Source organism: Orcinus orca, chromosome 13, assembly GCF_937001465.1.
Source record: "Orcinus orca chromosome 13, mOrcOrc1.1, whole genome shotgun sequence".
Classification (NCBI taxonomy): domain Eukaryota; kingdom Metazoa; phylum Chordata; class Mammalia; order Artiodactyla; family Delphinidae; genus Orcinus; species Orcinus orca.
Genome location: NC_064571.1, coordinates 5599122 through 5612622, shown reverse-complemented (window position 1 = coordinate 5612622; position 13501 = coordinate 5599122). Strand labels below are relative to the sequence as shown.

Genomic DNA, 13501 nt, shown 5'->3' with positions numbered 1-13501 from the left:
AAAGAACCATGGAGGCGTGCCCTCTCCGCAGTTCTAGGCAGCAACTCGCAGAGCCTGCGTTTGGAATTAGGCTGGGCTGAGGCTTTCAGCTATCATTCAACAATATCTTTTCTTCTGACAAAAACAGTTAAAAACATAGAGATGGCTAACGGGCATTTAGAGTTCTGGAATCTCTTTTTATTTTCCGCACAGAAAAAAAGGATTAAACTCAGTGCATACAATTTGGTTGTTTGTGCTAAGTGTTCATCCGGTGCCCACGGCACATAACGGCACATAAAGGCAGGCCCACCCTCCCACCAACAGCCCCCTCTTATTTACCCTGTTTTACCAAAGCAGTTTCTTCTCCTGTCAACACGCCTATAAAATGCAGGACCTGCTCATAGGCTAGGGCAGGAATCTATGCTCAAGCACATTGCCCGAAACTGTATGTGAGCAACACCTTTTTTTTTTTTTTTTTTTTATTTATTTATTTTTGGCTGCGTTGGGTCTTTGTTGCTGCATGTGGGCCTTCTCCAGTTGTAGTGAGCCGGGGCCGCTCTTTGTGAGCAGGGGCTGCTCCTTGTTTGTTTCTCGTTCCAGTGGCTTCTCTTGCTGCGGAGCACGGGCTCCAGAGAGCAGGCCCAGTAGTTGTGGCGCACGGGCCCAGCTGCTCCGTGGCATGTGGGATCCTCCCGGACCAGGGCTCGAACCCATGTCCCCTGCATTGGCAGGCAGACTCCCAACCACTGTGCCACCAGGGAAGCCCGAGCAACACCTTTCGATGTGTGATTCTTCAGTGCTGAATTGCCTCTGTAATAGGCACCCCTTATGGGTCATCATTCTGAAAGGCTCCCATTCTTGGTCCAATAAGCCCACAGGGCTTCAATCTAGTCATGGTCTGGCACCCCTCCTTCAGAAACTAGATACCTTTAAAAACTAGAATCTTAGCATCTCCTCTGATGCCAAATCACAGAGGCCTGGTCAGTTAGAGCTCTGACCACTGTTTGGGCAGGGATGCTTTCGGCCTGGGACAGGAAAGGGGCTGTGACCCATGGCAATGGCCACGACCACCTGTTGTTAAAAGCCTTTTGGGGAAAGGAAAAAAAGCGTCTTCAGATCTTCCTTTCTTGATAATCAACTCTGTCTTTCTAGAAACCTAGCATTTGTCCAAACTATCAAATGAAAACATTTTTTCATTTTAGGAAAAGCCTCCGGATTCCATTTATTTCCAGATCTTCAACACGAAAGATGAGCCTATGCCAGCAGAATGCGGTTCATTCTGGTCCCGAGGGCTTGCTTTGCTTTGGCTAAGAAGATGCAAAATGTAGGCCCACGGCATTCAGGCCTGCGTGCTCGGGAAGGAAAGACGTTGCAATGGAAGAGAAATTTCTCAAGTGGGCTTTGTCAAGTCAATTTTTAGTGAATCTCCATACAACTGGGCCCCCGGTCTGAGCATAACTTCACTGCGTCCCAGGAGCATCTGTACAGGCCGATGTGTTGAAGGGAGAAGAAATGGGAAAGAAGAGGTTGCTGATTGCTGGTGAATTTTGCAAACTGGAATCTTATTCTCAACTCGTCATCTTCACCTGAGCTAGGAAACAGATTCACATCCCTAATTCATCTAATGAATTAAATGAAGAAATCACAGCACAAAGGGGTAAACGGAATAAGTGAATAAAACAAACTGTAAACAAACGAACAATAATTAGGCAAGACATGTTTGTAGGTTCTGGTTTGGATGGATGTAATGAATAATGAGGTGGAAAAGCCACTTCCCTTCCTACCATTCTCAGACTGTAACTTGACTTTGTTTTATAAATGATGTGAGTCATCCGGGGGCTGGACCGCAGTTCTCAGCAGCCTTCACTGGAAACCCAGGAAATGCCTATCAGACCCACCCCACGTCCTAACCAACCTAAAGAAGTGTCAGAACTCACCTCCGAGCTCCTTCAAACTATGAAGCCTCGTCCCCCAAGTGGTTCTCATCTTTGGGCTGGGGGAGGGGCAAGGCTGTCCAGATCATTATGGTATGTCACCCTCACTCTGTCTCCATGGAATTGAAAGTCACTCTACTACTCTAATTTGTGAGAGTTTGCTCTTTTTAGCCTCCCTGTAGCAATCTAGACGCTGTTCTCACTTATTCTGTCTTTTCCACTCTCGGACTATCTTGACTCCAGCTACCCATGAAGCCAGAAGGCCTGCAGATTTCCCCTTCCCTCTCCAGCACAAAGCGAGGTGCTGAATAGGTAAGATACTCCAGAAACTTTCCTTGGTTACTCTGTCCTTTTTCAGTACTGAAAGTCATTCTCTACTTATCATCCTGTCTGATTCATTTTCCAAATTTTCTCCTCTAGGAAGAAGGACAGGGTAATAGCACCTAATTCAATATGTCCTGAGATGGGAGTCAAGACGACTGTGCCCCCCCAAAATGGACAAGTAGATCAATGGAACAGAATCGAGAGCCCAGAAATAAGCCCACACACCTATGGCCAATTAACCTTCGACAAAGAAGGCAAGAACAACAATGGAGGAAAGACAGTCTCTTCAACAAATGGTGTTGGGAAAAGCTGGACAGCTACACATAAATCAATGGAGTTAGAACACCCGCACACACCATACACAAAACTAAACTCAAAATGGTATAAAAACCTAAATAAAACTCCTAGAAGAGAACATAGGTAAAGCATTCTCAGACATAAATCACAGGCATATTTTCTTAGATCAGTCTCCAAAGGCAAAAGAAATAAAAGCAAACATAAACAAATGGGACGTAATCAAACTTAAAAGCTTTTGTACAGCAAAGGAAACAATCAACAAAACAAAAAGACAACCTATGGACTGGGAGAAAATATGTGCAAATGATGCAACTGACAAGGGGTTAATATCCAAAATATACAAACAGCTCATACAACTCAATATCAAAAGAATAAACAACCCAATCAAAAACTGGGCAGAAGATCTCAATAGACATTTCTCCAAAGAAGACATACATATGGCCAACAGGTACATGAAAAGATGCTCAACATCGCTAATTACTAGAGAAATGCAAATCAAAACTACAATGAGGTATCGCCTCACACTGGTTAGAATGGCCATCATCAAAATGTCTACAAGTAATAAATGCTGGAGAGGGTGTGGAGAAAAGGGAACCTTCCTACACTGTTGGTGGGAATGTAAATTGGTATAGCCACTATAGAGAACAGTATGGATGTTCCTTAAAATACTAAAAATAGAGCTACCATATGATCCAGCAATCCCACTCCTGGGCATATATCCAGAAAAGATGAAAACTCTAATTCGAAAAGATACATGCACCCCAATGTTCATAGCAGCACTATTTACAATAGCCTATATGTGGAAACAACCTAAATGTCCATCAACAGATGAATGGATAAAGAAGTTGTGGTACCTATATATACCACTGAATACTACTCAGCCATAAGAAAGGGTGAAATAATGCCATCTGCAATACATGGATGGACGTTGAGGACATTATGCTGAGATAAATCAGACAAAGACAAATACTGCACGATATCCCTTATATGTGGAAACTAAAAAAGCCAGACTCATAGAAACAGAGATTTAATGGTTACCAGGTTACCAGTGCCTGGGGGTTTGGGAACTGGGGAGATGTTGTTCAAAATGCACAAACTCGCAGTTAGAAGACGAATAAGTCCTGGAGATCTAATGCACAACACAGTGAGTGTATTCAACAGTACTGTGTTACAGGGACTTCCCTGGTGGTCCAGTGGTAAAGAATCCACCTTCCAATGCAGAGGACGTGGGTTGGATCCCTGGTCAAGCAACTAAGATCCCACATGCTGCTGGGCAACTAAGCCCGAGTGCCACAGCTATTGAGCTCACGTGCCTCAACTAGAGAAGAGAAAATCCGCACACAACTAAAGAGAAGCCCGAGCGCAGCAGCTAAGGTCCCGTGTGTCGCAACTAAGACCCAACGCAGCCAAAAAAAATAAAATTTAAAAAAACAACAACAACAAAACCCAACAAAAAAGCCCCCAATCCTGTACTATAAACTTCAAAGTTGCTAAAAGACTAGATCTTAAATGTTCTCACCCCAAAAAAGAAATGATAATTATGTGACGTGACAGAGACGTTGGCTAAGACTTCAGGGATAACCACATTGCAATACATACATGTATCAAATTAACACCATGTACAACGTTATACATCAATTATATCTCAATTTTTTAAAAAAGCATTTCTTAGCTGTACGCCAGACACACACATCAGTTTAGATTACAAGTGTTCAGGTTAAACCTCTCCATTTAATAAAACTAGGGTATAAGTCACATACTAAGTCAATCAGCAAAGGATTGGCCACTATTATTTATTCCGAGAGGGAGGCAGGTGTCCTCCAGGCAGGGCCTCCTAGGCCATATTCAGGAGTTTGCTATTTCTCCTAGTGAAAGAGTTTAAGCAGGAGAATCCTAGGGTCTTATATGGGTTTTGAAATATTACTTCAGATATTGGATTGAGGATGAAATCAAGGTGAGAGAGAGTGAACTGGGGAGACCAGTTGGGGGCAACTGTAGTATATGTTCTCAGAACAGATAATAGTTGAATATGGGAAGCCACACACACACACATCTATCTATCTATCATCATCCCTCTCTCCCTCTCTCTCTCTGTCTTGTCCACCCATCTGCTTATTAAACACATACACATTATACATACAATTGTCCTGTACACCCAACGGAGCTCTGAAGTACAGAGGGCCAGCTCAGCCTGCCCTTGCAGTGGAATCAGACTTACATTCGCTTCTGTTTGTTGGACGGCTTCCTTCTCAAGCTATGTCCTGTCGGTGGAGGTCGAGCTCACCAGACTGCCCCAGTCCAGACTCTGCAGGAACCAGGGCTAACCCTGCTGGATGCAGAGGCAGGCCTGCAGCTGAGATGCCCAGTGGACCCTGCAGGAAACGGCTGGGAAGGCACCTCTTTCCTCCTCTCAGAGCATCAGTGGCCACGCTGCTCCCTCTCTGTCCGACCTTGGTTTATGGTTCAGGCTCTAAGGGCTCCTCAGACAAACATGGCCCCCCAGGCCTACAGGAGTCTCAGGAGGCATCGTGTAGACAGGCCGGGTCCTGGCTTTGTCTTCCCGCTTAGGGAAAATCCACCTCCACCCCAGTGCACAGAGGGACATGAGCGCACAGAATGCACCAGATCTGAGGGTAAAAATGCTGCTGAAAGTTTGCAGTTCACAAGAACACCTGCTTCACGGAACGGAGGCGATTCTCATGCTTTCCAAAGGTCAAAGGATCAGGTGTCCTGGATTTACCGTCATCACCGTGAGAAGTGGGTGCTTTTCTGGCTCTCCCTGCTCCGTGGGAATCTCTGCAGGCCGGGATCAGGCAGGAGGGGCAGCTTCCTGCAGCCTTGCAGGCGGCCCTTTGAACTTCACGCAGGTGCTTGTCAGGGACGTTCTTAGCCACGGACGTTTCCACCTGATGCTTCTTTACGCTCCCGTGGCCCGAGGAGCGCTGTTCAATTCAGGGCTCTGCTCTTTGCCCGCCTTTGACTTGTTAAGTCTCTGCTCAACATTACCAAGATTCTGGAGGCAAAACCTACAGGGTGATGCTGCACTTGGAATGTGAGTTTCACGCAGATGAATCACACCTGGGCTGAAGCAGGTCCTGGAAAGTAGTGGACCCGGGGGGACAACGAGCCTCATTGTCTGACAATCCCTGCTTCGAGGCGCGATGCTTACTAAGGCCACAGTTAATTGTGTAGATATTTATTTACATTGTATTTTAAGACTTCAGAAGCTGGCACAGTGCGAGGGAGTAGAGTTTCACATGAGGGCTTAGACAGAGGGGTACCAGTGGGTGGTGGTTCATCCCTCCTCCTCCAGGCCAGAGTTACAAGGGTCTGGGATACTGGTGCCCTTGGCCCTGGGGGGTGGGGTGGGGCTGGGTGGTCCCCTCCGGCTGTGAGTTGCCTCATCCAGGTACCCTGGTGTGCTGCACGGAGGTACCTGCTGCGAAGAGGGTCCGCACACATGGCCCCAAGCGTGCCCAGCCCCAGCCCCCAGAGAGGGCCTCTCTAAGCTGGATTTCTCACGGCCCCAAGCTCCTGCTGACGGCTGCCTGGGACCTTCCAGGAGACAATTCCCTCCACAACCTGAGTGCTGCAGTGCGTCCTCTGCTCCATTCTGTGCCCACCTCCAGGGACAGGTGTGCTCTGGGGTCTGCGATCAACGTGCCCTGCACAATGGCTGCCTTTAGGCTGCCTGAATGAGGAACACCTCAGACGTCTAGAAAGGTACCTGGGAATATACTTCTAGTAACAGCAAGCTTGTTGAGACTATTCCATGAAATAGTCAAGAACAAGGAGACTATTCCATGAAAAGAGGAGGCACTCCTTTTCCTGGCTTCCTGCCAGCCCTGATAGGGCACTGGGTCAGCTGAACTGCCTCCACCCTGATGGATGGATCTCCCACCAGCTCCCGGGGTAAGCGACAGGGTCCTATCCAGGCTGCATTTTATGGTACATTGTTGCTTTGATTATTACCACTTCCCCTCCTCAAAGAACTGACACATTTGTTTGCTGAATGTGTTTTTCATATTTTGCATAAAGAGTCATAGCATTTTGGAGCTGGGGGTATCTTATCCCAGTTCTAAAAGCATCACTACGTTACAGGTGAAGGGACTTGCCCAAGGTCCCCTGCTGCCTCTGCTGCTACTGCAGGGGTGCCCTCCCACGTGCGTCCCGCCCCCCACCCTCCGCAAGCTCGGCGCAGACACGGCAGTGGCAGGATTGGACCTCAAGCTCCACATTCTGATTTCAGACAAAGGTGTTGGATACAGTGTTCCATTTTTGCCCAACTGTCCTTTCTTTGAGAGAGTTTTTGAGAAAGTGATTTAAGGGACTCTGGGTCTTTACTGCACACACTTCACTGGGGCAGGTAGAAATTAATTTGAAAAACAATAAGTGTATTCTATGCTGCATGTGCCTTGGAGACAAACCACTGGCTCTTCCTTCACTCCCCTCCCCTCCCCTCCCCTCCCCTCCCCTCCCCCACCCCCACCTTTGCCGTAACAAAGAGAGCTGCCATTTCTCCATCCAGTGTTGTGCAAGACACTGCAAATCTTTCCAACTCTCTCCATCACCCTAGGAGGTAGAAACCACTATTCCCATTTTACAGATGAGGAAACTGAGGCTCCAAAGGTTCAATAACTTGCCCCCAATCACACAGCTTGGTGAGTGGTAGAATTCTATTGATCTGATTCCACGGCTATATATACTCTTTCCACGTGAAAATACATTTCTACAACATACGTTGCCAATGTATCTGGAACACATTGGCTCTAGGCTTTTAATTGTTTGAAATGACTTGTATTCTAAACCAAGATCAGCTTCATATTTAAGTTTTGTATCTTCTGGAGATGTGTCTTAGGAGCCTAAGATATAACTGTGAAAAACCATTTGGAAGCCACATAAGAAGTTCAGATCACTTTATCAGAATAAAGTCGTCATTTCAATAATTTTTTTCAAAGCAAAAAAGAACCTTCAAAACTACCTAGTCCACCACTTAATTTCATAGATGAGGAAAGCAATGTGGAGAACCCAGTGACTTAGCCACAGTCTCGGTGCTGGTGAGACCCAGAGCCAGGCCCAGAACCTGCCCCTAGCCAAGTGGCAGAGACAATGCTTTGCATCTCAGGGCCCCGTGAAAGCCACAGCCTCCCTGCCTTGTGCAGAGGACCTGGATGGGGGAGGCCGGGCCCTTGCCTACCTGCAGAACTCTCCTTCGGATTCCGGCAGCAGGAGGGAGGCCGTGGGGTTCTTCATCAGATCAGCCACCAGGAGGTCCTTGGGTGTCACGTAGAAGAAAGGAACCCCCGTGCTGTTGTTGAGGGGGCCGTCACTGACCGGCAGGCAGTTCCCAAACGGCAGTCCTGGGATCTAACAAACACCAAAAAAGGCCTTTTCAATGCAGGGTTGTGGATTGACTTGAGCTGGGAGCTTAGTCTGTGTCTCTGACCAGGAAATACAGCATTGGGGGTGCGAGGGCAGCATGGCATCACCGTGGTTTTGACAGGTCGTGAATCAAAGCAAAGTGGTTCCCCACCTGCCCAATTCACCCAGTGACGGCTCCAGAATTCCTACAGAGGAGCTTAGCAGTGGCATCTGTAGAGGAGGGACGGTTCAGGGATTATTCTTGAAGCTGCAGGTACACAGCAAACACACTCTATTAAACTGAAAGTTATTGGGGTAAAGACAATGAAATCATGGAAGGGTGGAGGCTCACTAAAACCTTTCTCACAAGCTAGCCCTTGGGAGCCCCACTGCCTTCACCACCTCCCCCATATTTTTGGCAACTTTGGGGATAGAATCTAAGTCTTTTTTTTTTTTTTTTTGCGGTACACGGGCTTCTCACCGCTGTGGCCTCTCCCATTGCGGAGCACAGGCTCCGGACGCGCAGGCCCAGCGGCCATGCCTCATGGGCCCAGCCGCTCCGCGGCATGTGGGATCTTCCCGGACTGGGGCACGAACCCGCGTCCCCTGCATGGGCAGGCGGACTCTCAACCACTGCGCCACCAGGGAAGCCCAGAAGCTAAGTCTTAACCTAACATCTTACCTGGTCTTTGGACTCCAGGAACTTTCTGGTATTGTTTCCTTTAGGGTCACACCACTTTCTCACTTATTAGTCACATTTTAAAATTGTAATCAATAATATTTTAATAGAATAACTCAGCAACTTATGGGAATTTGGTTTCTTATCCTTCTAGCTTCAAGGAAGACACATAAACATGCTAAACCAATGTTTTGCTCACGATCATCCAGTAGAGCAGATGAAATTCTCAGACACGTACACAAATACCTCTTAGGTTTCTCCCAAGCCCTGCTGGGTCCAGCATCATGACCTTTACCCTTCACAGAGCGTTCCTCATTGTTACTTAGCTCAGAACTCGGGGCTATCTTTGTCTTTGAAGTGTCGCATGACAACAGTGTGTAGAATTGTGATAAGGGGTGGTTTTAATCTTTTAGAAAACCCAATGTTGAGGAATCCTACAAAATGCTAATATGTCATTCCCAGATCCTGTTTCTCAGCTGGTCACTCACAAACTGAGTAGAGTCATGTCTTGCACACGTGCCAGGCACATGGTAAATGTTCTCTGAATTTATTGCATTTGGAGTATACGTCAATACTGGAAAAGGGAACTACTAACAAAGCTAAGAAAAGGGATGTTGAAAGTCATAATACCTTGAATACACTGGCACTAGAGTTTTAATTGCTTGAAGTGATCTGTGTTTTAAACCAAGATCAGCTTCATATTTAAGCTTCATATCTTCCGAAGGTATGTCTTAGGAGTATAAGATATAGCTGTGAAGAACTATTTGGAAGCTGTGAAAGACCTTATGATCATTTCTCATCAAAATAAAGTTGTCGGGCTTCCCTGGTGGCGCAGTGGTTGAGTGTACACCTGCCGATGCAGGGGGCGCGGGTTCGTGCCCCGGTCCGGGAAGATCCCACATGCCACGGAGCGGTTGGGCCCGTGAGCCATGGCCGCTGGGCCTGCGCGTCCGGAGCCTGTGCTCCACAACGGGAGAGGCCACAACAATGAGAGGGCTGCGTACCGCAAAAAAAAAAAAAAAAAAAAAAAAGTTGTCATTTAGATATTTTTTTTTCAAAGCAAAAAAGGACGTTCAAAACTACCTAGTCCACCACTTAATTTCATAGATGAGGAAAGCAAAGTGGAGAACCCATTGACTTGGCCACAGTCTCTGAGCTGGTGAGACCCAGAGCTGGGCCCAGAACCTTTCCCCTGGCCAATGACTTACACACTCCATAAAACAGTATTTTTTTTTTTTTGCATGATATAAATAGGAGTTCAAATTACTGCCCTGTAATAAAACCCTTACATCTGTCTTAACAGCCCTAAAAGCTTTCTGGAGGGTGTACACGTATGGATGTTACATCTTTATCATGTATCCACGGCATTTCCACTTCAGGTGGAATCATGTCTAACAGGTGAGTAAAACATCTGTGAAACGAACGATGAAAGCTGCAGCTGACGACAGCGCTGTCAGTCCAACATTTACACGCTTCGCACAATAAATCTCCTTTCCAGAACAGTTCTCGAATTCCATTTTTTAAAATGCAAATTTCCGCCAAAGCCCCTGTTCGGGGTCAGTAAGTGATGGGGCAGCTCTGGTCTATGGGCGGGCAGGGGCTGGACGCGCTACTCGGTGATGCCAAAGGTGGCTCAGGCTTCTTTTGCCCAGGTCTCTGGTCGGGCGCTGGTTATTTGCACACCTCTTTGGCCATTTCAAGACTGCGCTTCTCGACTGCGCTACGGTCCCCATCCACCTGGCAGGAAGCCTGCTTGTCGTCCTCTCCCCCAGCACCCCCCCCCACCCCTCCTGCCTTTGCCAGGGTGCCAGGGTAACCGAAGTACAATCTGGCTGCATTAATTACACGCTGTCCACGCCGATCCAGCCTCCAGCGCACGTCTGCTAGACCTGGATCCGAGCGCGGGAGTGGCCCCAGGCTCTCCCTGTTCCCTGCACGCCGCTCCCGGTCGGGTGGCTTACCTTCTCGTGGGCGGACACGGTGGCCAGACAGCCCCAGGCGCTGGCGTGGGCCAGGAAGCGGGCGGTGCCCGGGCGCAGCCTCGCGCTGCCCTCGCGCCGGTAGGAGAACATCCCGGGCGGCGCAGGGGGCGGCCTGGCGCGGGCGGTGCCCTCTGGGGGCGGCAGGTGAGACTCCTCCTCGTGCGCCGAGGCCGGGAAGCTCCGCTGCCAGATGCTGCCCGAGTCTTCCAGCAGCGCGGGCAGCGCCTCCTCGGTGGAGGCGCTGTCTAGCTCCTCGTCCACCTCGTTGGTGACGGCCCAGGACACGGAGCTCACGATCACGTAGCCCGTGGCCGGGGACAGCAGGGCGCTGCAGCACAGTAGCCAGCACAGGCGGGGCCCGGGCTGCCGGCCGCGGCGCCCGGACATCTTGCGGGGCGCGCCCGGCGCCGGGGACCGCGGGCAGCGGCCCCCGACGGCGGACCGGGAGAAGAACCCGCTGCCCCCGCCGCAGGCGCCCGGGGGCGGGGCCCCGGGGCCGCCCTCGCAGCCGTGCGCCGCGTGGGGAGGTGGGGCTCCGCACGCACGGCAGACACGGTGCGCAGTCCTCTCTGCGCGGCTGGGCCGGGGATGCGCCTCTTTCCCGCTGGATGGCACGGGTTCTGCAGCCAGACAGGGGGGCGTTCAAATCCCGGCTCAGCGCACTCCTCCACTCACCAGCTGTGTGGCCCTGCCGAGTTACGTAAGCTCTCTGTGCCCGGTCCCTTCATTAGGAAACGCATAAAACAGTATTTACTTCATGGGAGTGAGGGATGGGAGGATGGAACGGGTTAATATTTGGAGAGGCTTAGAACAGTGTGTGGTGCGGAGTAAGCGTTATGTGCTGTGAAATAGACACAAGGTAGGGATGGTTATCATTTTATGGCGGAGGAAGCCGAGCGAATGATGAAGATTAGTGCCAAGTCCGTCTGAGGCCAAAGCCCATCCTTTTGCTCTGTAAGGACCGTGACCATCCTACACTTCGCTGTGACAGGAGGGCATTGCTTCCAGTTCATCTAAAAGCAGAATCAAATTGCTCACTACACATACACTAAAATAAAGGGGAGTCAGCAGTAGCCAGCGAGAACGTGGCCAGGATGGTGTGGCAGAGGACTGTATGAACGCACAGCCCTTAAACACATTCTCGTATCGATGGGAAGCTGGCTTGTTTCCAATAATAAAGTTTTATGAACAGTCTTGTGTTCTGATGTGTTGGTATCTTTTATGTTCTGTCTCACTTCTCTGGGCTCCTGTTTTCTCCTGTTGTTGCTGTGGTAACCAACTAATGGTGGTACAGACGGCAGCAGGTTACCTCACCAATCTGCGTGTCCCTTGCTTTCTGCCTCAGGGCCTCTGTGCCAACTGCCACGCGGGACATAGGTAGGGTTCCACTGAGCAATGTGAAAACCCACGAGTGCAGAACATTAACCCCCCATGGCCACGACCCTTGGCGAATGGGTCCAAAAGCCAGAAGATAAATACTCCCCACTCCCAAGTCACAAATGGATGATTCCGAAGGCCACTCTCCACAATTTCTCGGAGGGTCTCCAACAGGATTGAGCCCCGGTTACTCACAATGGTAACCAACTCAGTGATGCACCCTTAGAATGGCTTTCCATCCTCCGTGTTCCAGTCATTCTAGTCAATCCCCCCACTTTGGTTCTGTAGGACTGCATCCCAGAATGACTAGCTAGGTGCAGGTCCTCTTCTCAGACCCAGTTCTCGAGAGGATGCCAAGCTCAGGTACAGGTGCGCACACGCAAGAGCTCTCTCGAGTGTGTACCTTGTAGTGGAGTTGCGGGTTCCGGGGCACGAGTCTGTTTCATTTTATTATATAACATCACACTGATTTCCTCAGTGATGGGACCAATTTATTGCTACCGTCAGTGCGTGGAGGTTCCTGTTGCTCCACATTCTCAGCGACACAGATTACTGCGAGGCTGTCTGTCCCCCATCCCGGCACTCTGGCGGATGAGCAGTGAGAACTCATTTTTAGTTTAATGGCTCACGTGGTTGAGCACCTTTTCATACAGGTATTGGCCAGCTGGATACCCTCTTTTGTGAAACGCCTGTTAATGTCTTTTGTCCATTTGTATCGGGCTGTCTGTACTTTTTTGTATTGATTTATTAGAATTAATTTTATTTCCTATGTTCCAGGCTTTGGGTGTTCAAATATGTCACAGATTGTCTTTGGCTTGTTTGAATGGTTAATTTCATGTGTTAACTTGACTGGGCTAAGGGATGCCCGGATAGCTGGTAAAACGTTATTTCTGGGCATGTCTGTGTTTCTGGGAGAGATTAGCATTTGAATCAGACTGAGTAAAGATCACCCTCGCCAATGCAGTGGGCGGCATCTGATCCAGTGAAGGCCTGAATAGGACAGAAAGGCAGAGGAAGGACCAATTTGCTTTCTGCCTAAGCGGGACATCCATGTGCTGCTGCCCTTGGACATCGGCACTCCTGGTTCTGGAGCCTTTGGACTCACTGCATTGGTCCCCCTGGTTCTGAGGCCTTCGAGATGTCAGGTTTGAGAGCCCTCACCAGAAAATGGATCAGCTGGAACCTTGATCTTGGACTCCTCAGCCTAGAACTATGAGAAAATAAATTTCTGCTGTTTGAGCCACCAGATCTGTAGTTTACTGTTATGGCAGCCCAAGCAGATGAATACAATAAACATACTGAAATGAGCTTATCCATTCTCCTAATGATGGTTATTAGTCTTGTTTTCAGGTGTTATCTGTTAGGACTGAAATTGCTATAAATATCCTTCTATAAGTCTTTTTGTGAATGTATGTTTTCTTTCCTTTGGGTAAATACCTAGGAGTAAAATCATTGGGTCATAGCGTAGGTATATGTTTCCTTTTATGCAGAACTTTCTGTTATGGACTGAATGTTTGTGCCCCCCAAATTCATGTGTTGAACTTCTAACCCCTAATGTGACAGTATTT

The 13501-nt window shown here is 48.8% G+C and overlaps 1 protein-coding gene across 6 annotated transcripts in view; it reads right to left on the bottom strand.

The window, feature by feature from the left end:
- Positions 1-11277, bottom strand: part of CREG2 (cellular repressor of E1A stimulated genes 2) — a 45937-nt gene extending 34660 nt beyond the window's left edge. For 2 of the 6 annotated variants that reach the window (XR_007470897.1, XR_007470898.1), the window contains exons 1-2: positions 10536-11277; positions 7732-7901 (exon numbers count right to left, since the gene is read on the bottom strand). Coding sequence is in view for 3 of the 6 variants with exons in the window: in XM_033401758.2 (XP_033257649.1) it covers positions 7732-7901; positions 10536-10943 (578 nt within the window). In the remaining 3 variants the exon portion in view is untranslated. The remainder of the gene's footprint in view (positions 1-7731; positions 7902-10535) is intronic. The other 4 variants (XR_004475633.2, XM_033401758.2, XM_049696089.1 and 1 more) reach the window with 4 other exon arrangements.
- Between the last annotated feature and the right edge of the window lie 2224 nt (positions 11278-13501).